Source organism: Lepidochelys olivacea, assembly GCF_965140295.1.
Source record: "Lepidochelys olivacea isolate rLepOli2 genome assembly, chromosome: 1".
Taxonomy (NCBI): Eukaryota; Metazoa; Chordata; order Testudines; family Cheloniidae; genus Lepidochelys; species Lepidochelys olivacea.
In genome coordinates, this window is record NC_140411.1 from 177,488,924 (window position 1) to 177,516,675 (window position 27,752).

The following is a 27,752-nucleotide window of genomic DNA, read 5'->3' on the forward strand; positions in this document are numbered from 1 at the left end:
CTACTTGAAATCAATGGGCCTACTTTAGAAAAGATTACTTATGTGAATAAATATTGCCAGATTTGTCCTATATTTGAAAACATTCTCGATAAACTATGTTATAGGGGTGCATTTATTTCCTAAAGGAGAAAACACAACACAGCAACACAATGCTAATTACTGCTTGATCAGTTGGTATTCTGGCATCCTGGTAATCATCTTTAAAGGTCAAGAATGCCATGTTTTGCCTAAAACAGACCATATATCTTATGGCTTCAAAATGAAACTAAAGACTATAACCTGCTCCATCCAGCTGTACTTAATAGAGTCCTTTCTTTTTGTTTTTCATTCTCTGCTTTAATCTGCTTTAAAATTAATTGACATTCCCATAAATTTTTGCATGTAACTTGATAACTCTAGAAACAACATATTATACGTTGTAAAAAAAACATTTTAATTAAAGTTAATGATGACACAAGGAAAATGTGACAACCTATAAACTATTCTGGATAGAATTATAATTCTATCATGCAGTTAAAAGACCAAAGAAACATTCCCACAGTTTCTGTACCAGTCATTTCTATTTGGTTTCAGATCAAACAAACAATCCTCCTTATTTTGTAAAATTAATATAAAATATTGCTTTGTTGGCAGAAAACAGCAATAACGTCTCTTTCCAAAGGAATTAAACTACAAAAGAAAATAAAAACAAAAGAAAACAACATACTGGTGATGACTGGGGCCACTTTTAATCCAAAGAGGACAATAAACCTTTTTGTCTAGATTGGGAGTGGCCCACGCTCAGTCTCCTGGGTGAGCAACACAGTTCCCACACTTGCTTAGCTGCAGTTTACTAAAACTGTCTGATGCCCCCCCACACTGGCTTGGGGCAACTCCACACCATCCCTTAATCAAGGTTGTCTCTCAAAAGCCATAATCTAGCTCTTAAACTTTCCAGGCATCTATCATGCAGGTACAATTTCCTAATCTCCTTGCTACAGGTATTAATTAGCAAGAGTAAATTCAATTAAAAATTAAAAAAAAAAAATAGAAAAATGTGTTTCCTCTCCTCCCACACCTCACAGGGCAAAGGAAGGAAAGTCAAAAGGAAAGGATCTGAATTTCTCCCGACATCATTCTTGGCCACTATAAGGCCAGTGATTTCCTGTATGAGAACTTGCAGGTTAGGAGACAGCCAGACTTTTTTACTTGTTTCCCAATGCAACAGAGGGAATTTAAGACCGCTGATCGGAGGGAAGCTCTTTCATGCTTCTCACTGGTGACCTTCAGACTGTCCATCCTTCCACCCTGCTCATAATGGCTGGTGGGGTGAGATAGGGTTCTTGTTCCTACTGATACATTCAGGAAGCACCTCAAAAATAGACAGTCTACAGCAGGTTGCTTGTTTGATCTGACCTTTGTCAAAGTGTTAGGATGGCAGGAATTCTTTGTAGTAATTGTGGTTCTGAGCCATAACAAACACGAGTACAAAGCTAGCAAAGAATGGACAAAACAATGCCATGTTAGCATGGTGGGAAAGGCTTTGCAATCATGCACAGATTCAAGACGTGCCTCCTATGAGCCCAATTTTCTTCCCCAACAGAGATTGCAATTTGAGGGTCATATTTCATTGGTTTGCGATTCCTGTTTTGCCCCCAAGGGTTTGGGGCCTATACAGGCATTACATTGAAATTGGACATATTCTCTTTTCTTTTCTGAATGGATGCTGGGAACTTTATTACGTGGTTAAAAATTCTCAGTAATGAAATCTCTGGCCTTCACTTACAGTAGAAATGGATGAGCTTTATTTCTGCCCTTGATTTAGAATGATAGCAGCAAAACATTTTCACATCTTTTGTAAAACACAATATATAAATGGTCACATATTTAAATAATCTCAGAGAAGGACCTAATTTAATGCTAATATCAGAAAAAAGGTAGTCTACTGGATATTATATAATGACCAACATAGAACAATGCCCATTTTATACAAAGCTTTGTTATTTGCTAGGAAGACGGCATCAGATGTCTCTCTGCTGAAAAAACACAATGCGCTCCACTATTATATTTCTTATTAGTAATACTCTGATTTGCAGAATTTCATCCCCATTACACTTCTCACTGAGCTAACTTGTGCTAATGATGATGGCTGAAGTTAACAATAGGGACCACCATACCCCATTTGTTCATAATCAAACTCAAAACTTTAGTCTCCATACTAAACTTTAGATTTTTAGGATTTAATTTTGGCATACAGCCATAGCCCATCAAGAGATGAAAGAGACCCTGTAAGGCCTTGCCTACATGGGAAAGGTGTACTGATTTAATTAAATTGGTTTAGAAACTGATTTAGTTAAAACAGTGCAATCCCTTGTGTGGAATTCTTATTTTGGCTTAAGAGTGCCTTGTATCAATTGATCAATATAATGCCTCTTTAAACCTTGATTATTTTATCTATTTGATGAAATGTCTGTCAAAAGTACTCATATACATAATGCAAAATGATTTTTTTAGGGCCATGGTAGACAGAAGGGAAAGTACATGATAAGAATATTTAACACAGGACATAAAAATCAAACAGTCCCTGAGTTATACACATCTATCTACCTGTTTTGCTTGAAAAATGATTAACTGCCCTAGGTCAAAGTATTTTTCTCTCCACTAAACTCTATCATCATTTTTTTTTTTCAAAAATAGGTGACTTGAACTCAAGGAACACAAGTTCTCTACAGGGCTAGCTCTTGTATCTGCACTAATCTCTGAAAAGGAAGCAGGGGCAGCTGGAACCATGGCCCCTGTCCCTGCCGGGCTGGGTGAAGAAATGAGCACATACTACACCCTCTTTAAGATGCTTGCTGGAACTCTGGGAGATATAGACAGGGTCTCTTTCATCTCTTGATGGGCTATGGCTGTATGCCAAAATTAAATCCTAAAAATCTAAAGTTTAGTATGGAGACTAAAGTTTTGAGTTTGATTATGAACAAATGGGGTATGGTGGTCCCTATTGTTAACTTCAGCCATCATCATTAGCACAAGTTAGCTCAGATGGCAACCTGTGTCTAGGAGAGACCCGGGACTGAAATAATAAGGTTATTACAGGTCAGGATTCAGGTACATTGATAGAACTATGGGAGGACCCAGAACTAGAATGCTTAGGGTGCTGCAAGTCAATACTGATGTTCTTGGGCAGGACTGTGTCTGAAATCTAACAATTGAAGAGTAGGAGTGCTCCAGGTTAGAACCGAGGTGACAATGTAGGACAACGTATGCATAAGAAAGGATATCACATTCCCACACAAAGCTCAGCACTAGACAATAATACTATGTATCTACCTAAACAGCGTGATGCAATATTTATTCCGAAGAGTCATAAAGAGAAGTATTTTTAAATAGTTTGTTTCTCTATAGTAGCAGAAAATCAACTAATTTCAACTATTTAGGATTAGTTAATCCTACAGAAAATTAGTACCATATCTAATACTTGATATTTTATCAATCTGTATATTAAAATCAAGTTTTAAAGCCATGTTGTTAATGGAATTAAAGCACCATCACTCTTTTCTAAGTGTCTGTAGCGTGTAGTCACAGTCCATTAAAAGAATGTTAGCATGGTTCATAACAGGATGTGAATGAAATAATCATGTAATCAGGACTATTTCAACATCAGTAAAGCTTTAGAGTGATTATTCTGTATAGCTGTAACACAATACCTTTTTGCACAGTTTCCCTGATCAGATTAAAATGATGATGAATTCCTCGATGGCCCAAGTGTGCTCCAAGGAAAGCTAGAAGGTTGTACAGTTAACTCCCAGGGTGTAACTCTAAACCATACAACCTACTACCTCAACCCGGATGCACACAGCTTCCAACGGTGACCATAAAGTCTTCTTCACATCTTCAGCATCTCTTTCAAATATGGCAGTAACATATCTATGTGCTCCCTACTGGGTGGATTTTGAAAATGTTAAATATAGTTAACTTTATTTTCAGTCATGTTCCATTTTTAACATTATAATGAAAATACATATTTGTATATTGTGAGGGCACTGCTAGCAATCAGTTTCATCCAGATCTTTTCTTTTTAAGAAAAACGTTTAAAGGGATGATGAGAATCCAACTATATTTCTAAAAGAACTCACTGTGGTCACTTAGTGTTTTTTAAAATAAAAATCAAGTAGACATCCAAATTTAGTTATTTCCTTTGACCACATGCTATATGAATTTAACATTGTGTCATGTTATGTATTTATTTAAAAGTGGTATTCTCTACCCTTGCTCTGTGAAAAATATTTAAATTCCTTAAATATGAGTATAGGTTTTTAATTTGATTTTAAGACAAGAGTGCTTTAAATAAATCAAATGGAACAAAATTATTTAATACACTAATAAGGCACATGACAACAAAAGCATAACAGAATTAAAAGTTTAACAAAATGTCCAAAATCCGCTTTTACTTGAAGCAATTACCTAGACATCAGATTTTCAAATATCACCAAGTAGCTTGTCACGTAATCTTTTGCCAGATCACCAGAATGACACAGACCCATAGAAGCGAGCTTGTGCAGTATACTTTACCACAAGATCGGATCTACGGGTTTATGCCAATTGGCACCATCAGCTAGCATCTCCCATTTTAAATGAAATGTGGAAGACTTAGGACAAAATAACTTGCGAAGCATTTATAATTAGGATAATCAAAGAGTAAAATATTTAAATCAACTGTAGAAAGAAACCTAATTAATATATATTTCTAACCTGAGGCTGCATAATCCAACAATTGGCCTTCAGAAAATAACTTTGGTACTTTTTTTAAAAAGAGGAAAATACAAAAAAAACCCTACAATATTTGACAGGTTTACTGCATAATCTTTTTAGCCATAATCAGAATAAACATCATTTTACATAAACTATGCAACATTGGTGCATCTGAAATTCGCAGTGACTTCCACAGGAGTTTTGCATGCCCAAAGAATGCAGGATTGGGTCCCATAATTAGATGTGAAATAATAAGAACAATATATGATCGGCTTCTATGCTTGAATATGAAACGTACTATAAACCAACAATGAAAATCAAACCACTGTATCTGAAAATCCATCATGTATGAGAGCTGGGCTCCAACATTAGAGATTTCATCATATTACAATGCTTACAGGTACTTCTTACCAAGAACTTGATTATTAAGTAAACCATATAAAAATCAAACCCCAGAAATTAGTTTATATATTTTGTTCACCAAAATTCCAAACCATATTGCTTCCTGGTAAAACTTCAGGATTAACTCATAAACCAAATTTGCCCTTGTTTTCACTGACCCAAAGTATGGTGCCTCATCCAAATAGGCCATTTGTAGAAATATTCAGTAACTCAACAGGTGAGACAGACGGACACATTTTTATAATCTAAATATTTTACATGAATGCAATTTCATCTCAATATTTTAAAGATCAATACATGATAAATGAGTGTAATTCTAAAACAGCATAACTACAAATGTATTTTTAAAATATTGGCAGCAGAGGTGCACTTATTAAAATAACTGCTGCAGAGATGATTTGGTTTTAGCAGGTTGTTGAAAATCTGCAGCTGAAAATCTGTATCTGAACTAGATATCAATATCCACCTTAAATTGTTTCCCATCAAAGGCCCAACTCTGTAGTCCTTAGTCTGGAAAACTTCCATTTAAGAGAGTGAGAGTACTGCTAGCACAGGGATACTGGATCAGGCCCATACTCTGTTCAGTATCTGGAAAACTGCAGCAAATACTTTTAGTTTGAAAAGGGTAACAATGATCTGAAGCCTGTGAACGACCATTGTGTTTTTGAATAATTTAGTAGATTAAATCTTAGAACATCTACGATATGTTACTTGGTTTTTTGTAATTGTTTAAACAAATTATTTTCCAGAAATGCATGTTTTAAACTGGCTATAATTTTATGTACGTGTGCATTCAAGAGTAACAAAACTTTATACATGCTTTCTGCTGAAGCCAAAGGGTTAACATATTGTGTCATAAAAGCCAATCCCTATGCCTAAAATATTTAAGATTATCAAAAGCATGAATACTGACTGCTTATATCTCTTCCTGATTGATTCTAATGGATGCTACAGGAGAGGACTTCTCAGATATTTCCATTTCTAAGAATGATGGAGAGGTATTTAACATTTCATAAAAAAAACCACATTGGTCACTGCACTTCATATATATATACTGTAAAAGATCCAAAGTATATAGTGATTTTTCAGTTTAGTCTAAAGTTACAGAGAAAAAAGGATAAAAGCAACCAGTAGTGCACTATTCCCAACAGAAAACAATAAAAGAAAAAAGTTTAATAGATATCTGTAAGATTATTTTTGTCACGTTCCCTTTTAACAAAAAGACAATCCTTTTACATTAGTATTTTCAGTGTTCTTGCCCACTTTGTTTATTTAAATAAATATATATATATATAATATTTGTTTATTTTATATACGTAAAAATGTTTAAGAAGATCACTTTATTACCTTCACTGATTTCTGGTATAACCAACTTCTTCATTTTTCATGTCCGTTTTAATTTTTCCTTGCACTAAAAGAAGAAAATGATTTAGAGAGAAATAATGAAAAGGTCTATTCTGTGAAAGTATTTTTAGAACATGAAATATGTAAAAGGATAGCAACCATAATTTTAAAGATCTAAAACCAACGCCCCTCTGAAGGCCACTGGCAAAATATGCAGTGAGCCATACACACTTAGGCAAAGTGACTGTGTCATTTGTGTTTCTTTATTATTTTTTTTAAAATTTTTAAAATTGTATTAATAATTCCAAAAACAGAAGTGTACACTTGGTAGACAATACAAAAGGTTTGCTTAAAGATGCTTATCTGATTTTAATTTGGCATGGAACTTAATATAAAAATATTGGAGAAAGTTAAGTTCAATTACACTTACGATAATTTTTAAAAAGATACTTTTGTAAAAACTCAGAAAAATATATAATTTGATTGCTATGCTTAAATTTACAAAAAAAATTATGTTCTTTTAAGAGAATGCAGGAATAGGTTGTGCATTATACGAATAAGCATTATTGACATATGTAGTTATTTTTACACAAGTATTGGGGAGAAATCACAATAAATTTGTTCTTTTTAATACAGGTGAATAGAGCTATATCTTTCCTATACATATATGATCTCCATTTAGTAATTTCCCACAATTCACTGCAAAGCAACAAAAATATAAAGTAGCACAATTCAGCAGGTAGTCTTAGAGCAGCTATCCAACTGGTAATCTATAAATTGTGAAATACATGTGTAAACTTCACTAAATATATTTTGTAAAACCATAAGATGGTTATGAAGTTTGTATAAGAAAAGAAACAAAAAATTACAGTTTTTTAAAATAAGAAAATCAAAGTTTTCAATGGAATCACATTTTCTATCTCAAGGTATTTTCTGCCTAGGGACTTATGACTTTTTAATATAGGATTCAAAAGAATAGACAAAGACTGAGAAAAAAATCATACTGAAAATATATAAAATATATTGATTTGGACAACACTTTCATTGTTTGCCAGGGAAAATGCATTTTATTACAAATTGTTCCAATTGCCTAGCAATTTATTTCCAAAGACAGACAAAATGATTAAAAAGCAAATGATCTGCTGACACAGCACTGTGCTTTAAACTTATAGTAACTTTGTATGCACTTCTCACAAAAATATTGAATGGGTATCTTAAGCACTGTTTCAACTATTCTAGGACAAGTGCTGATTTACCAAACATCCTAAAATAGGCACTGTCACTAGCAGCAAACCAGGCTTACTGCATGAAACTTCAAATAATGTGCCTTTTATTCCTGTGCTAATTACACTGAATTCTTTGTAATGGATTTAAACACAGATTGTAAGATTGTATGTGAACGAAATCAATAATAACTTTGCTCTAATATACTGCTTACAAGAGTGATCTTCTCCTACAGCTTTAACTTTTTCCACCCCCCTCCTCTCTTTAGGAATTGAAAGCATGAGTCACACTGTATAAAAAAAGAATCGACTTTCCGTAGCAACCAGCTCCAAATACCCATTTTCCTACAGATAACCAAAGCTTATACTGAATACATATAACCATTAAAATCTTTGAGTAACTTCAGTGCTTAGCTAAGATAAAATGTGCCAACTACTTATTTATATAGTTTCTGGTTTTCCTGTTTGTTTACTTTTCTATTTTTAGCAGTATTAGATCAAACAGTGAAACCAAAAGTTAGTAAAAAAAAAAAAAAAAAGGAAGAAAGAGGTGTGATTGGTTGACTACGGTAAATTTAATACACAAGGACTCTGTTTCAAAATAACATGTTTAAAATGGAAAAAAAGAAAAGAAAAGAAAAATAAGCTATACCTGATATGAAAGGTACGTTTTCACCCACTGCCAAATATTGCTATTTAAGCAATAATAAAATAAAATAAAGTTTTTTTGGTAAATAAAAGAAACAATCGCTTAGGCTCATTTAGTTATATTGTTTTAAGAAGCTCTAATACATCCTGATGTCTCTGTAGTTAAACGTGCCAGATTTTTTTTTTTTTGAAGCAGGAGATTCACATTTTTTCCATCACTCTTGTATCTAGGACAAACTCAGATTTGTTTCTTCTTAGGCTCCTGTTATTTCTCGGAATAGGACCAGGATGCCTGTCTTCTTTTTCGTTCTTCTCGGAATTCCAAGCACAAAGCACTGCGCAAAAGCTGCACCAATCCTTGTTGCAAGTGCCTGCACAGTGATAGAGGTGGAAGAGACCAGAAAATTCATCTAGCCCCTGTGCTGATTTTATAAATGGGGATTGCACAAATCTGCCGAAGCAAAGGGGTGAAAAGGCAGGGTGCCAGTTTGCTACACTATGCTGCAATGATCTCATGTTCAGAGCTGTCGCCCCGTTTGCCCAGTTCAAACGCCTGTTCATTAAACAGTAAGAACTTTTATTCTTCAGACACTCAAAAAGATTGTTATAAACCACAGTTCAGCAATAAAAAAAATAGAACATGTAGTTTTAAAATTCAGTTATTAAGTCTAAATATTCTGTATATACATCTATCTAGCTATCTATATCTATCTATTTTTTCCTAGTTAGAGATAAGCAGCAGAGTTTATCAGGCGTGAAAGGGACAGCCTCCTGGTGGTGTGCCAAAAAAGCCAGAATAAAGGCAAAGTTGTGCTTCAAAGCTCAATCGCTTGCTGAGTCTGGCTAAAGTCAAGTATTAAGATCCACCATTTTCTGAGCCATGTAAGAAAGGAGGAAAAAAGTCAGAACGGGTGCTGCTTTCCAAGTCTCCGTTGGCACCATCACAAAATCTCAGCCGTAAGGTCACATGATTCTCTGCCAAATGTGGAGTGCATTCCCATAAACCATTCTGCTGATACTGCGAAGGCAGCTATTGTCTAGTTTATACCCAAAGTTCAGCCCACTCTTCACTGAATTAGCTGAAAAACGCATCACCTTTGGGGGTTGGGAGCCATGGAAACGTCTACCTGGCAGGCTGCCCACTTTTTCTGCCCATCAACCAGAGATGGAATTGTGCTGCCTAATGTAATGATGACTAGGAATGTGAAGAGTCGTCCAAAGTGAATCTGATTCTTGCAAAGCCTGCTTCATTTGCAGAGCAAACTCTGGCTTCTTGTCGTTAAAAAAAAAAAAAAAAGCCTTTCTACTAAATGTAGCAATTAAAGTTCTAGTAAACATGTCTACTCTGCAACTTTACTTTATAACACACCCAAATGGTTCCCAAACTAAAAGAGTTACTAGAACGCAAGTTTTCTGATTTAAAGGAGCATTCTTTTTCCCCACAAATTAAAGCAACATTCCCTGGATATTTTTTTCTCCTTAAGATATAAAACGTAGTATATAGTAGATCTTACAGCTCTTCTTCCCCCCCACTTTATTACTTCCTGATTTTATCTAACACAAATTATATATATGCACAGCAATACCCACGAGTAACAGTGGGGATTCAATATTGCTGCAATCTTCCTCAAAGCAGTCTCCTGAGAAAGCTAGCTGTATTTCCAACAGCATGAATACCTTCATCTTAGCCCTGTTATCTTCACTACTGACTAGGACAGCTGGTGTGCAAGTTTGCAGACCAACACATTTGAGAACTGCACTGTCCCCTTTCCTAAATACAGTTAATCCAGATACTCCTGCGAAGGGATACAACCAGATTGGATTTATAAAAAACACAAGTTATTAAATAGCATTTGATATAGTTCCCCAGCTTCAAATCTATAATTTCTATTCTGCCCATCTATTGTTCTAATATAAAATGTCATTAGACTGCCAAATAAAAATGCCAACCACGATACACTTCTACAGGACATAAAATAGGCTAGTTAAGAGAATTTATCTGGAGTTCAATGTTGTGAACAAAGTAACTGAAATCAAATCAATTCTCCTACCTCAGTTTCAGGAATTGCTGCAATATAAATGTTAAAATATAGTAATGTCCATAGTTTCTACATTAATAAAAGGGAGGTGGGTAGGAACCGCCAAACTTACTATTATTAATTAATATTTGTACATAGCACCATAGCTGTGCCTGGCACTTTACATAATAAGTAAAGGCAGGATCCCTGCCACAAAGAGTTTATAATCTAAATTGATTAGGACATGGCAGGGCAATAGGGGAGGTAGCAGACAAGGAATATAGGAAGAGGGAGCAGGGAAAACACAGTAAGGTAACAGTGTTGTAAGGATGGTCGGGTATTATCATCTTAATTGTCTTGTTTTCATAGGTGCTGGAACTAGGGGGGGCAGGGTGTGTGTATGTGTGCTACCATGCCCCCTGACTTGAAGTGGTTCCATCATATACAGGGTTTAGTTTGGTTCAATGGATCTCAGCACCCCCACTATAAAAATTGCTCCAGCACCCCTGGTGGTTTTTGTTTTATAATTACACTTTTAAGTTCATTTTATTTACTTTAAGCATTCTAGTGGTTGATTATGTGAGGGATTCTGGGAAAGGGGGTTTGATGAGGGATTTGAAGGAGGACAGGATGAATATGATGTGGGAAAATGGATCAGGAAGGAAATTCCTGGCTCTGTGGGCAGCATGGGAGATGTCATAGAAGTCCTTGAGGGCAGAAGGAACAGTGAGGTAACAGAGGTGGAACTGGAGGAGAGAGGGGTCTGAACTGAAAAATGATGGGCAGCCAGTGCTAAGAGGAAGCAGAACAGTACCAGCCAAGAACATGAGGATGAGGACTTTGAAACAGATGCTGAAGGGGATACAGAAGGATTCGTGCCAAAAGGCTGATAGTCTAGGGCAGTGGGAGAGGAAGAGGAGTTTAATGACAGCTCCTTTTTTGACAGAAGAGAGGAGACTGAGGGGGTTGTCAGGAAGGCCAGAAAGAAGGTGAGTGTAGTTCAAGCAGAAAATTATCAAGGCACAGAGGATGATGGTCATAGTAGGATGAACAGGAACAGATGGATTTTGGATATATTGCAAAAGGAAGAAATGACTGAATGCAAGGGTCAAAGGAAAGAGATTCCACAAATCCCAACCATCTGACCTGAAGGAAGGGTCTCTCTTTGCCACCCCTCTCCTCTCCTGATCAGACCTGTCACATTGTGTAAAACATGTATTGAATGTACACATACACTTCCACCCACTATACACTTTCACTCACTGTATATAGGGTTTGCAACGGTGAATGTTAGAGTTAAAACTGAAACCTCAAGTTATTTCTTTGAATGTCTATAATAATAAAGGGACCCCTATCCAAAGTGTTAGGGGGCCCGCACCACAAACTACAAGAAAACAAATACAATTAAATAGCAGTTTACCCTGTGACAGTCAGCAGAACTCAACTCTTCATAAATCTCCCCCATTCCCCTAAACCGCCCCACCACATCCATCAACCACCTTCCCTCCACAGAAAATAAAGGCAACTTACAGTGTGCCCAGCTTGGTGAACAGATCAGGATATTTTAGTACTGATAGATGAGTGGATCTTGTTCCAGAGCTAAGGGCCACTGAATGCATCCAATGAAGTGAGCTGTAGCTCATGAAAGCTTATGCTCAAATAAATTTGTTTGCCTCTAAGTGAGCTGTAGCTCATGAAAGCTTACGCGCAAATAAATTGGTAAGTCTCTAAGGTGCCACAAGTACTCCTTTTCTTTTTGTGGATACAGGCTAACACGGCTGCTACTCTGAAACCTAAAAAAGAACAGTTCCCTTTCTTTTCCACCATGGCATACTAGGATGGCATCTGGACCCTACTATGGTAGTGCAATTACTCCTCCTAAGCAGTCTCAAAAAATTCTGCATTAGAATGGAATTTCACATGCATGGTCTCAGCCCACAGATAACCTTTTTGAAAGGTTAAGGAAAAGCCTTACTCATGTCTAGTTATTAGTAGGGAATAATACCTTTTTTCCTTTTAAAAACTCTCCAGTCTTGGGCCACTGAACTCACAGTAAAAAGACCCTCCTTCACTGTTTGACCTTGGGCAAGTTATGTAGCTTCTTTGTGCCTCAATTGTTAAAATGGGCATGATGATACCCTGTTTTGTAAAATTCTTTGAAATCTCCCAATGCAGACTAGTCTACCAGCCTAAGTACTACTATTTCAGCTTTTCAGACTCACAAATAACTCAAAAACAGCTGATCCAGTCAATTTAAAGTGTGACTGTAACCTAAAGCGTGATTCTGGGAAAATGGCAGCTTAGACTTCCATGTTTATTGTGTCTCAGTAACTTTCACATCTAATTTATTCTTGTGATAAATCAAAATATCTTTTTTCTTAACTGTCAGTGTTTCAAACTCAGCCAGGAATATGAAAGTGAAGCTGGGTTCTTTCTGTCATACACATCATCATTAGGCATAAAGATTCTGCTGGCCAAATTACGTCCTCAGTAATAATGTCTTCAAATTAAGCCCTTTGTTACACCAGTGCCACCCCACTGATCTGCAGTGCAGTTGCACAGGTGTAACTAATAGTTTAATTTGAAGACAGATGCTGTTGCACCGGTAAAACCGAGAAATAGAAAATTCGGGCATGCAAAATGGTGGTGATGTGTGAGAAAATAAAGGAAAAGAGCTTGACTTTCAGATCACAGTGGGAGTTTTGCAGTGTTTGAAAATAATACACAAAACAAATATATACATTTTTACTTATACACGGAGCTAAATTGAGCTGGAGTCTTTGAGAGACAATCAACATGTGAATCCACACAACCATTTTTAGGTAGAAGAACACTTTCACATGTGGCTAGTCCTCAGTGAGGACACTTTTGTCCATGCATGCCAGACAACTGGAAAAGATCTACATGAGTGCCCTACCCATTAAATAATGTGGTGATGTCACAAAGGGTGGAAAAAAGTATGCACCAATGTGTATGGTCTTGTCCATGGCTAAGCAGGCAGCAGTGGCATGGAGGCAGGGGGAAGGACCATGACTTTGAACAGGAGAACTTTATTCCTGATACCCCAAACATAGGTAAGAAAATGGTGGTGATGGGGAAGCTTGATTGTGCTGGGGATTCCAGTAATAGTAAAGCTCCAAGTAGCTTTTCATCACCTGGGCACCTGCACTGCTACTGGAGTCCTTGTAAGAACCCAGAGAGACTCCCCTTCTTGTGGGAAGGAGGAAATGGGAGCCTCTCTCTGAATCATGACACCATCTTAGCAGTGCATGGTACTTTACAAAAGGAAATTAAAAACCTTTGCTCTGCAGACCATAGCTTGCAAGGCACTGGTACTCTGGGGAGACAGAGGTGACTGTAAAATGTATGCAAAATGTGAAAGAGTGACTTTGAAGGCTCTGAAATCAGCAAGGTAGTCTTTTTTCATATTCTGGCCTCCTCTATTTTCTCTTCAAATGGATGTGACTTCCCATCTTTCTATGGGTTTTAAGGTTAGTACCACATAATTAAATCCTCCAGCTACAGCTAAACAGGCAGGAGGCTCCTTGTTAAGAGTCTGAATCATTATTCATCATAAATAATATTCCTTGTGAATTGAAGCCCTTTTCCTGCTCTTGAAACGTTCAAGAGCAGACAAGCTTTTACAATGTATTTGTCTTCCAAATTTCAGTCTATGGGCTACTTGCAAACCCTTGCAAGTTTTGTTTTGACTCTTCACAATTCAGGTGGGGTCTGACTGGTCACCTGAGTCTCCTGATATTATGTCTATTTCCTTGTAGGAAGAATCAAACTGTTTAACAGAACAGCAACAAATAATAATGTATAGAAAATACTTTTGGTCATGCAAGAATAATCTTGTTCACGGACAAATATGGGCATTTGTCTGAAGAACAGCCATTCCCCTAAGGCACGTGAGAACAAAATACGGGTTTTAACAAGGAAAAGGAGGAAAACATGGTCAAATCAGTCAACCACCTCAAATTGAAATGAACCTTCCCAAACGCCGTTTTACCGTGTTTTAAAAGTTCTACTCCGCAGCAAATAGAGGTGCCCTTTTTTTTCTTTGCAATGAGCTGTTTCAGCAGAAGCCGTTCTCCACTGAGTGTGGAATAGCTGCAGTGCCATAAGACCATTGAAATGGAACAAACAGCAAGTTTTCCTCTACTTTGCTTCTCTCAAAAACCTGGGCTATTAGGGATAATCCTTTAGATACAAAAGGGTGATGTTATTTCAGCAGAAACAGGAGATCACATCGGAGGAGTGCTATGGACAGAGGACAGAAGAGTGCTATGTTGTCATAAAATACTGAACTAAATGGATGATCAGAACATAAGAATGGGCAAACTGGGTCAGACTAATGGTCCATCCAGCCCAGTAGCCAGTCTTCTGACAGTGGCCAGTGCCAAGTGCTTCAGAGGGAATGAACAGAACAAGACAATTATTGAGTGATCCATCTCCTGTCATCCAGTTCCAATATCCGGCAGTCAGAGATTTAGGGACACCCAAAGTATAGGGTTATATCTCTGACCAGCTTGGCTAATAGCTATTGATGGGCCTATCCTCCATGAACTTATCTAATTATTTTCTGAACCCAGCTATACTTTTGAATTTCACAGCAGCCCGCAGCAAAGAGTTCCATAGGTTGATTGCACTGTGTGAAGAAGTACTTCCTTTTGTTTGCTTTAAACCTGAAGCCAGTTAATTTCATTGGGTGACCTCTGGTTCTTGTGTTATGTGTAAGGATAAATAACACTTCCCTATTCACTTTCTCCACACCATTCATGATTTTATAAACCTCTGTCATATCCCCCCTTAGTTGTCTCTTTTCTAAACTGAACAATCCCAGTCTTTTTAATCTCTCCTCATATGGAAGCTGTTCCATAATCCTACACATTTTGGTTGACCTTCTCTGTGCTTCTTCCAATGCTAATAAATCTTTTTTGAGAAGAGGTGACCAGACCTGCAACCAGTATTCAAGGTTTGGGTGTACCATAGTGGCATTGCTACATTTTCTGTCCTATTTTCTATTCCTTTCCTAATGGTTCTTAACTTTCTTTTAGCAAAATGTTGACAGAATGGATAACAGGAAAAGTTTCACAACAGACTTTTTTTCATCTTTTACTTCTACTCTCAGCATTTGAAACATTCATAAAATAAGTTTTGTTCATGAGATGCAGCATTCATCCCACTTGTATCAATGCACAGTATGACAACCTATTCATGTTTGTGTATAAACTCTTGTTAAATTTCTGTTAATCTCTCCCATTTCTTTTGGATCTATGTGTGGATTTATACCCTGGATTCCATTAATAATAAACACTTTGAGGCCTGACAACAACACTTGAGGTCTTCAGTTAAACCTACATACGTCATGCACCAATGAGGATACTACCTGTCAAATTCTACCTTCAAATACGTGCAAATGTCATCCACTGAGTTAAACAGAAATTGCACACCCCTCCAAAGACAGAATTTGGCCCTGGTAAGCTGTGGATCTACTGGGATTCTGCCATTTTTTCTCACGCTTGCATATCTTCTGCATTACTGGTGATAGCTTGTCTTAAAAGTAATGTGGCTGAAAGTGGAGTGGGCAAGTTTAACAAATGGTTTATAATTATGCTATTGTCTGTAGTCAATCAATCAGATCTCAGTTACTACAGAGCCTTGCTGAACTATCACTCCAGATCATTCTCATCTGACTAAAACATTTAGGGATGTCTGGCTTTATGAATTTCCTCCCACATTTCAGGTAAATCAGAAATCCAAATACCAATTCTAAGATTCAGGGATTTCATGTGCATTTCTCAGACGCCATAGAGGGTTAGACACACAATCAATGAGTGAATTTCACTATCTATACAGTGATATAGCAATTTTTTTCATTTTTTCCAGTACAATTTACTTCAATTTTATATTTAGCAAATTCTTCATAAGCATAATGTAATACTAGGGTAACAAGTATTCTTCGTTTAATGGAACACTTTATATAAATTGTATTGCTGGGCTATGTGCCTGTGGGATTGTAATAAGCAATAGGTTACAAGCAATTAGTTATATATAAATATATTTTTCAGTCTAATAAATAAAATGAATGAGAACATTTCTTAAATATTACTTTTCACCCATATCTTAAAGCACTTTACAAAAGTAAGCAGGTATCACTATAATTATTTCATAGAAGGGAAAACAAGGTGAAGTGACTCAACCAATATCATGCAACATCTCAGTAGCAGAGGCAAGAACTAGCTGCAAGTGCTTTCAGATGAGATCTAAATGATGCTGAGCACTTGTGGACATCAAAAATCTCAGAATACCTTTTCTGTAAGATTAAGAGCATGAGCCCCAAAGTCCTTGCTAAATTCCAAGCCAGATAATTACATCTCACCTACTGAAGATTCATGTTGTGGTTGCAGTCAGGCATAGCATTTTTTTTCAGTTCCTGTCCTACACAATTTTATAGTATTGCAGTACACAGCTGAGCTGCCACATTTTGGTCCACTAATGGCTCATATTTCAGCAGTATATGTGCCATACAGTCAATATAGTTATGACATTTAAATACTACATGTAAAATGCATTAAGATCCTCCAGGACAAGAACTGAAGAAAAATACCATAGTCAATGGCATCTCCACAGTGAATATTTGCTTATGCACATGCGCATAAAAACACGCCCTAGTTTAGAACAGAGTAGAAAAAAAAACTGTATCCAATTGCAAATACAACACAAATTTGAGTAGCTAGTACAATATTTAATTACCTGAGCTGAAATACTGTCTGGCCAGGATATTGGGGTTAACAGCTCTCATTTTACGAAGTGTCATGGGATCTCTAACGTCCACAAGTGGTCTGAAATACAGTGTATCTATTGAGATATATATTCCTGTTGCTATATGATGTGTATGCATGACTTGGGCTCCTAGATGCTATAGTAATAGAAATGAATAATAATGATACTAATCATACACATTATTTATATATAATAGGTTGAAAATAAAGATTAAATTTATCAAAACAAATACCTGAAGGCAGTAATCCCAACTGATTTAATAAGGATACTTGTATTGACAAGGCTTTTGATTTTAACCTAAATTTCAATGTTACATATATGTGCTATTGGGAAATAATGTTGTGAGTCTGGCATTATCAAATTGTTTTCCTGATGGGATGACAGAACTTTATTATAGCTTACAGTGTAGCTGAAAATATACTTGTGCTTAAGAGACAGTTTCATTTCACTCTTGACAACTAATACAAAGCCACAGATTTGGACAAAGTGAGACACATATTATAAATAACCATATAATGATTAGTTGAAGATCTTGAAATATGTTGAACTGGGAAATTAATGCAGCTATCACAACTTGTTCAGTTATTAATTTAAAAATCTTTTTTGCACTCAGTTATTCAACACTTGAATTGAATAAGAGTGATTTCAGAAGACTGAGAAGTGTCATATTTATAAGAGGTATTTTTCTCCTTTGTAGGAGTAATCTGAACACCTTTATTTCCCATTATAAGAGTACCCCAGCCCTTCAGTGAGATCTCTTTTTCATGACAGGGGACAAGTGAGTGTTGAGTTAGATAGTAAGTTCTCTGGGGCAGTGAATGTCTTTTTCACAGAGTCATAGAAATGTAGGGCTGCAAAGGTCCTCAAGAGGCCATTTAGTTCAGCCCCCAGAGCAGAGGTAGGACCAAGTATAACTAGACCATCCCTGATGATTGTTTGTCTAACCTGTTCTTAAAAACCTCCAATGAGAGGTATTCCACAACCTCCCTTGCTTTGTGTTTGTACAAGACCTAGCACATTGGGGGTCCTGTTCTCTATGACTGAGGCTCCTAAGTATTACCACAATATAAATAAAATAATAAATAAATAATAATAATGTTTAACATGGTCTTTGTTTTAACTCAGAATTGTCCAACATGGTGGCCCTGAACAATGTGGGCTGTCACCACCACTGGAGAGATCTTGATCCCATGATTAGTTTGGGTCTCTTACTTCAGGGGCTTAAGGTGAGCTCTACAGAAATGTGCGCTTGGACAGGGTGAACTCTTTGGGTTTTATTGCACTAGAACTTGAATTAATGGGTGATGAATGGCAATTTATCCTAATTTCTTTGGCAGAAGCAAGATCCCCATGACATGGTGATTTGAAAGGGTCAGTAGCCTAGTCATAAGTGGTGGAACTCCTGTAGAGGATACTCTCCCCTTCTCCTCTTCATAACCCTTCCAGTAAGACGGGCAAATAAACAGCCTGAATTGTTTAATCAACAAACACATTATTTTCCTTTTCTTAAGGGATGGAGTCATATTTGCTTAAATACCTGCCTCATGAAAAGGTGTTTTCCTAAAACACTATGGTAACCACTACTTGTAGTCTAAGCACCAAATGACAACCAAAACATAGCAACCAGATTTCTAGAATGGCCTTCTGGATAGCTTTTATCATAAAGGAGAGAACTGGAATGCAACATGTAGAGAACAGTTCAGTTTGATGAAAAGTACAGTGAGATAGAATCTAGAAAACTATTATCAAATGGCTTATGTCAGCCATGTGATTGTGAATTAGAAGGAAACATTCATAAAAGTTGCATAATGACAGGTTTCAGAGTGGCAGCTGCGTTAGTCTGTATTCGCAAAAAGAAAAGGAGTACTTGTGGCACCTTAGAGATAAATTTATCTGAGCATAAGCTTTCATGAGCTACAGTTCACTTCACTGGATGAAGTGAGCTGTAGCTCACGAAAGCTTATGCTCAAATAAATTTGTTCGTCTCTAAGGTGCCACAAGTACTCCTTTTCTTTATTCATAAAAATGTGAATCTTCTAGAAAAAGTACATCAATACAGTATATATAAGTCATAGTACTATGCACAAAGTATGAAGTATGCATAAAGCAGCAGTGCTGAGCAAGTCTAAAGAGGGTATCCTTTTTTGCTGAGTTCCATCCAGTCAAGTCACCTGTCCTGCCCTGCTGCCAGAGATGCTTGGGAGGTGCTGCCCTTCAGCATGCCTCCTTGTAGCCTTGGACATGTGTTGAACTCAACCACCCCTCTGGTTCTTTCAGTCATTTACTACATCAGATTTATTCAAACATATACCTCCCTTGCAGGTTCTGGTTTATGCACATATTCTACAGAGGGCAGATCACTTATTAGCTGCTAAACTTCATGCCCACTCTGGGTCCAAGTAAGAATCCCGGATGGTTTCCTCCCCCTGTTTAGGAGGCCCCATCCCTCCTCTTTGGCTAAGTGGGGACCCCTGTACTTAACCGCGACTGAAGCACTGACCTACCAAAAGCAGAATCTGCTCTTGATGTCCTGTTGAAAGAATCATGATGAAAATGTAAATCAAATTCTACAGAGCAGCCCCACAGATTTCAGAGGAGGTCATATTGTGGATACATGCCACTGAAACTGCAGTCTCCTTGTCTGAGTGAACTCTAAGACAATCAGACACAGGTACACAAGTTGGTTGATAACCATGGGCACCAGGTTTGTATAATTTTTGGTGGTGCCCAGAATGGGTCCAAGCAGAGCCGTCCCATCATTAGGACGGACCGGGGCAACCGCCCCAGGCCCCGCGCTTTGGGGGGCCTTTCACATGAGGGGGACATGGAGTCCAGGGTGGTCTGGAGGGTTAGCGGAGGGCCTGACGCTGGCAGAAGAAGCCTTTATTTTTTGTTGAAGTAGTTTCTTCAATTTGCTGTTCAGTATCTTTTTCTTCTATTGCTTTCTAACTTGTATCTGATTATTTTTAGAGGCTTTGCAGTTCTTAGATTGTTTATATTTTTTAAGCATTTTGCTTATTCCATTTACTGAACATAGTTTTATTTTCCTGAGTAATCACATATATCTCAGTTTCCCTTTTTACCATTAATACATAGTTTGGGTGAATTTTGAGTGCAGTTTTTCCAAGTATCTCTTCAATACTGCTTACTTCTATAATAAACTGTAATAGCTTTATCATAAGATAGCATTCCTACCCAAAAATAGTGGGGAATTTCAGTATTTCCCAAAGTGAAGATTCTCTAAAGTTAAATTGTATTATTGCTTCTTCTTCTCTAAACATGATCCTACAAATAATTATAATCTAAAAATATTATTTCTAGAAACCTGGTTCTCTTTGTCCCAATAAATATGTATATTAATAAAATCAAGTCAAATATTCTGATCTTTTCATAGATTTTCTCTTTAACTATTTTGTGATGTACATTTTCTAATTGTCCTAGAGGTATATAACAACTTTCCTGGATCCAATGACAACCCTTTATTATCCTTAACTTCCTAATGTTTTTGCAGTGTCAGACAAAATGTCTAGATCATGTCTCTCGGCAGATTGAATATTATTTGCATCAGTATTGTCCTTTTCTGCGATATTATATTGCATATCCACAAGCACGCTCAGTTAATGTCTGAAAGAATTTAAGAGCTTGACAACATTTCTAAAAGTGTCATATTGTGAAAGTAGTGCATTAAGCAATATCTGTAAGTTACATTGCTTAATGCACTGCTAGAAGGCACTCAGATGCTATGGTAATGAGGGAAGTATGAGAACCTATATAATTTAGAATAGAATAGAAAATAATATTTCCATTTTAGAGACTAACAAATTTATTTGGGCATAAGATTTCGTGGGCTAAAACCCACGAAAGCTTATTTCCAGATAAATTTGTTAGTTTCTAAGGTGCCACAAGGATTCCTCGTTGTTTTTGCTGATACAGACTACCACCACTACCATTCTGAAATATTTCCATTGTGCCTCTACAATTTTCCCCCGTAAATGTAAATGAAAAGTCAGATTTTTGTGCAACAGGACCACTTGCTTTCCCATGGGCTACACACATGATACACCTTTTAAACACCAGCACACTCAAAATACTATTCTGATATCACACACTTTTAAAAAGTATTTAACTGTAACTCAGCAGCCTAATTACATGTATTTCCAGCATTTATTTTAAAATATTTAGTTCTGTCCCATGGCATTTTTTTAAGTGTACCTTCTTGGTATGTTCGAAAATATGACTGGTGGGGATAATTACCCTGAGATCTATGTCATCCATATTTTTTTTATTCCCTTATTACCAAGTTAATTTATTTTGGCTATTTCCTGTAATTGATTTGTAGGCAAAATTTTCATTACTTTGACTTATTCCAGTAGGATAAAACTTAATTTAAATACAGATCAAAATTTTACTTCTCTTCTCCCCACCACCCTCCATGCCGCTGCTCTGTCCTCAAAATATCTAATTTACTTTAACTTGGGAATTTTTCTGAAAGTTGCCTATGGGTCAATCATTTATTTTTCTATATGTCATCCTTTAAAGTCCTGCTCCCAATCCCAATTCCCATTCAGTTTTTAATGCTGATACTTATAAAGAGTCTAATGTTTATACTTACCAAGGTGTGAAAGTGGAATGGGATAAAAAAAATTTTGGAGGAAGAGGGGGTTAAAAATGGATGTGCGTGGAATATGTAGGTTGCTGTTTGCTGAGCTTAAGGGGAATAACTATTATTCGGTTTTATTTAAAAATTTTGAAAGGTGGCCTATCCAAAGTTCATGGCTTGTAATTCTTTTGCTAGAAAGAAAAGGGGGAAAAACAAAACAAAATGATTCTGAGGGTTACATTTCAAAAAGAGAGATTTTTTCTTCTTTGACAAATACATTAATCTTTGAGGGGACGGGGGATATGATGGAAAATGTAATGCTCGGTGAAGAGTTAATATATTCAATTTGGAACTAAATTCAATCATTTAAAATGTGAAGGAGAAGGATTTTAGTCCTGCTTGAAGTGCAAATTTCAGTACAACCTTAACTCTGGAGTCACTAATAACATATCCATAATACTGTCATTACTCTGGCATACATAATTATTACAAGCATACACCTAAGTCTATTGATTAACTTATTTTGTGACTCAAAGTAATATCTCTGACCTTCACCACTGGAAGATTAATTAATATCCCTCTAATTCAATCTTTTGTATCAATCTTGTGCTTGTAGACTGTTCATGTCATTATTTTCATATGATTTCTCCATGAGAACATGGAGCCCTCCCCCATCCTGACTGGGACCTTTACAGTCTATTGTAATATAAATAATAATAAATGGTACTTAACAATACAAAATGTGAGTAGTATGTTCTTACAGGAGTAGTAGGTCTACCCACATAAATACCATTCAGTGGGTGAAATTCACTCCTGTGCAGAATAGTGCTCAAGTAGTGTTTTGGCTAGCTGTCTGCAGACCGGGCCCAAATGTACTTGCATTTATATTTTATATATATAGTAAGAGATAGCACATGTTTTGGAGAACTTTGGACTGTAAAGTCTAAATAGCGAGGACACAAAGTAAAGTATTATTAACCCCGTTGGGGATGCAGATCCGTGGCACAGACACACTTGTCTACACAGCAAAAGAAGATAGGTGGCAGCAAGTGTCAGAGCCAGGGCCAATTTACTCAGACTTGCAGAGCTCAGACTTCAGTACTAAAAATAACAGTGTGGATGTTCAGGCTTGGCTGGAACTCAGGCTCTGAAACCCAGCATGGCGGGAGGGTCTTGGAGCACAGGCTCCAGTCTGAGCCTGAATGTCTACACTGCTATATTTAGCACCGCAGCGCAAGCTCCATAAACGCAAGGAAGTTGACCTGGCTCTGACACTTGCTGCAGCTGTAGACAACCCATGATATCTATGAAGACCAACTTTCTGCAGTCACTCACATCCATTGTGGGTAAAGGTTGCAGGCCACAATTGACTATTTACACAAACAAGAACTGCTCAGTATAGATGTACGTGCAGAATTAGAACCTTGGGACATTTATGTGGGACAAATGCTCTTCAAGGTTTTTATATTAGACTTGTGAAGCTCCTGTTACGGTCAGCTAGGAGATGCTTATATGGATCAAGGGCAAAATATGACCCTTTTCTTCTTACTCTTCGTAGTGAAGATGATTATAATGTAGGAGCAATTTGCTCTCAAAGTTTCAATTAGACTTTTAGGGGAAATGCACTGATACTCCCTGTGTCACAGCTAACACCAAAGTCATGGAGCCTCTTCATATTAATAAAGACATCAAACAACAACCTGCAAAGTGCTGTCTTTAGAAAATTAATTATTTGATGATCTTTTAAACTGAATGTTTCATAAAAAATATATTTAATTACTTATTTATAGGATGAGGCAAAAGCATTAGGATGAAAATAAATCAACATTTCAGCTATACAAACGAATTCTCAAAACTCATATCTTCTTGCAGAATGGCTGATGATTGTGTAAGATATTGATTTTACATTCTAAAGAATTCCGGTATGTGAAAAGATCTGTATAAGTGTGTGTGTATTTATAGAGAGAAAATTATTCCATTACTTTCGTTGTTAATATGGATACAGATAGTTTTCATAAATATTAGTCAGTTTTACAAATAAGTAAAATTACATTTAAAATCTGTATAAAAATTTCTCTTGAATGTTTAAAATATAATATATAATTATAATGCATACTAATTCTGTGTCTGCATGAGACTTTTCTAACTAACATGCTGACTCTCAAAGGCCTAAAGTAGATTTAGGGTATTGTTTCCTTCCCTTCCCCGTCCCCCCAATATTTTTTTAATTTTATTTCCTCAGCTTTATCAAAACATTTTATAATCATTCTGTTCTAAAAAATAAAGAATACTATGGTAGCAATGGACAACCTGGAACAGAAGGACTATCAGGTAAGGAGGTAATACTGATCCACAATATTTCTGATTCCTGGCTGATGTTAGAATGGTACTGTGTTGGTGTTTGAGGAAAAAATACATGCTTACAAGTGATGTAAAAGAAAGCTAAAAGAAAACTGAAATTTATAATGTAGGAACAAAATTTCCAACCTTGACTGTCCAAAGTTAAACACCTAAATCCTTATGTAGGCACCAAAATAAAGTTGGCCACAATTTCAGAAGAGCGGAACACTCCAAACTATGAAGTTAATAAGTGTTGTGGGTGCTCATTAACTTTGAAAATTCAAACTAGTTATTTAGCTGTGTAATGAGGTGGCTTGCCCATTAAGGGTTGGGGCTAGCCAACCTTCAGTATAGAATGAGCCACACCTCGGAGGGATCAGGATGATTGCAGCCTGCTCCTCCTCTTTATACAGCAATGCTCAGGGATTAGAGACCGCTGGAAATGAGCAGGATCTAGCTGCTAGATTCTAGCAGAAAGTCCTGGGAGTTCGGACTGAGTTTCCAACTAGTAGGGCCTGGGAGTGGCTTGACAAAGCAGGAAAGGCCCCAAGCTGGAAGGCCTGGGAGGAGAAAAAAAATCCGTTGTTTGTGTGAACTTTTGAGTGGACTTGAAAACTATTTTGAATGTTTGTTAATTTAATAAAGCACAACCAAAGAAGGGATGGGAATTGATAACAGTGCCTTTTGAGTTTCTTGAATAGCCCAAGAGGGAAAACTGAGGCAGGGTCTCTGTGGCTTGACCTAGGCCACAAAGGAGTGAATGGTAGGCAGATGGCCCAGTTACAATGTGCCTAACAGGTTTTGTTACTTAAATTTAGGCACCAGATTTGTAAATTTTCCACTTGATTTCCACAACATTAAGACACAAAAGAGCAACCTTTATCATGTGATTAAATCTTACTTAATAAAATAACCCCATTGAAGTAAATGGAACTACTTGTGTATGTATGGATTACTAGTGTAAGTGCAACACCAACAGACACTGGTTATTGGCAGGCAGGATAGAATCTGGGATCTCTGAAGCTAAATGCATGAGCCTCTACTGCCTGAGCTAAAAGCCACATGGCCCTTAGCTAAGGCTGTAGCACTCATTAATCTCTAAGTAGTCTTAGTGCCACTAGAGGGGACCAAGGAGGTGTGTGGGTTACATAAGGACTAAAGCACAGGACCCTTCATAGTTTTAAAAACACTGTGGAGCCCTGTATCTATACAAAAATGCAGCACTAAAATTTTAAAGGTGAATTGCAAGTGCATAAGGAAGTCTGAAATAACTCTCTGATAAGATTCCAAAGAGGAAAAGAAGTCTACAGCCATTGTTTAAAATCTTAATTAGCACTGCATGTGAAGTGAAATGTGAGATAATTGCATCCTCCTTTAAAGCCTGAGAAATTTGAGTTACTGACTCTTTGCCAGAGTGAGCAACATCATAACTACCTTAAGCACAGCTTTGAAATAAGTGTGTGTGTGTGTGCAGGGTTTAATATCTCTATTTGTGCCTCAAATAATTTGTTTATTTTTCATGGTGTTTTGTTTTTTCTACATTTATTGCTACAGTGCACATATGTTGCATGCTATAAAGAAAATAGAGCTGGTTAGGAATTTTTCAAAATGGCTTTTCTTCAGAAAACTTTCCTTAGGTCCAGGGTGGAATTTCTGGTCAAAATGAGAGTAACTGAGAGAGTCCCCAGAATAGCCTGGTGGTTAGGGCAATCAACCGGGAGGCCCAAAGCAAGGATGTGAACCTGTCGTTCCCTATATCCCCGTTATGTGATGTACCAACCAGGTTATTCTGGGGTTGGTGTCCGTCCATGTCTCCTGTTGGAACTGTTCCACTTTGTATAAATAATTAAATATTCATTGAGCAAGAAAGAGACGGACTAACTCTGCAGCTGGCTGGTTATGGCAGTCACCTGGAATGTGGGGATCAGGCAGAATAAGGACTTGAACCTGGGTCTCCTACATACCAGCTTGTGCAATAACAACTGGGCTATTGACTATTCTGGGGAGGATGGCTCTCCTCCCCCGGGCCTAGGGTGACTAGATGTCCCATTTTTATAGGGACACTCCCGTTTTTGGGGCCTTTTTCCTACATAGGCGCCTATTACTCCCCACCCCCATCCCATTTTTTCACAGTTGCTATCTGGTCACCCTACAGGCCCTGCCCCAAAGTAGAATGGGAAAAGTTTTGGCATCTCACAAACTTTCATGGGACAGGAAAACTGTCTCTGACCCAGATCTAAAAGAAATGCAACACAAGCACTTTAGCATCTTTCCCACAGATGGAAATACATTTTAGACATATCTGCCAGTTTGACAATCCTCCGCACATGCATGAGCATGCATGCATGTATACACACACAAAGAATAAGTGGTAGTTAGTTAGCAAAAAGCATAACCACAGCGTGACTACAGTCAGACTATTATGAAGTGTAACCATAATAATAATGTGAAAGCAACAGGGATCAGAACTGAACTGAATTTTCAAGCAAAAATTAAATAAAACTCCATCAAAAATACAACTACACTGAATTAAAAAATCTAGTGCTTAGCAATATTTGCGAAGTGTTCTTCCTTTAAATTTTAGTCCCTGTAATTCTTAGCTTATTACGAGTGACAAAAGAAAGCTACCAAGAGTTTTAAATGCTCTGGAACCAATCCAGCACACTATAGCTTTGGACCTCAGACACATCTCTTGAGAGGCAATGACTGCTGGCTCCAAGGCAAGATGATCCAGACCGAAGAAATGTCAGCCTGCTGTAGAAGACGCAAACCTCCCAAACAAAATGATGTGTTAAGAAGTTGTGACCCTGCTGTTAGGAGGGACAAAATCTCCCCCTGTTTCTCTTCTCTGCCACTTCCTATGTTGACTGTCCCAACCGTACACACACAGACTACTGAGCCCGTGCACTGCCTGCAAAAGTGGGACTGAAGAGCAACAGAGGAAGACAGCTGAAATAAAATCCATCAGTTTAACAATGACAAGAATAAGCTCAGCAATAAAGAAATATAAAACAAAATAGACACAAACTGTGCTTTTAGCCCTTTCATTATGTTCTGCCCTGAGCATTTGTCACTTTTTCCATTCTCTGTTGTGTCCCCTCCTTCTTGAGGCAAACACGTTATCAGTTACAGTGAAATATTCACTGTAAGCTTCATGGGGCAAAAGTTATTTTCTTATTTTATTGTATAGGTCATGCTGATACAAATGGTAAAATGCAACCAGTAATAACAATAACCCTCATTGCTCCATGAGTGACTGCATTAAGGGTGGAATTGATTCAGCTGATGGGTTGGGACATCAATCTTTTTTAAAAAAAACAACAGCTTAAAGTACTCAAGAGTGGGAGGATATGGCTCTTGCCTACTCCCTTCATTAGTGTGCCGAAAAAGGCATTCTACCCTCTCCCACTCTCTGTAGCATTATTAAGGGAAGTGGACTCCCCCTTCTGCACACATACCCCCAGTGATTTTGGGGCTCTCTCCTCAATCATTTTTCCCTTCTCATGTTATGAAGTAAGGGTTTCTTCTTTGGATTTCATGCATCTTCCCCCCTCCCTGGAGCTATCATTCAGAAATATCCTGATATTTTTGAGGCTGTAGCCCTTTTAAAATTCACCTACTGATATTCAGTAAGCCAAGGAAGAACCTACTACA

At 37.2% G+C, this 27,752-nt stretch overlaps 1 protein-coding gene across 1 annotated transcript in view; it reads right to left on the reverse strand.

Annotated features, from left to right (window-relative positions):
• LOC311514299 (uncharacterized protein) overlaps positions 1 to 27,752 on the reverse strand; it is a 393,040-nt gene that overhangs the window by 41,860 nt on the left and 323,428 nt on the right. The window contains exon 10 of the mRNA XM_084616784.1: positions 6,484 to 6,547. Within this exon, the coding sequence (XP_084472910.1) occupies positions 6,532 to 6,547 (16 nt within the window). The 3' untranslated portion in view covers positions 6,484 to 6,531. The remainder of the gene's footprint in view (positions 1 to 6,483; positions 6,548 to 27,752) is intronic.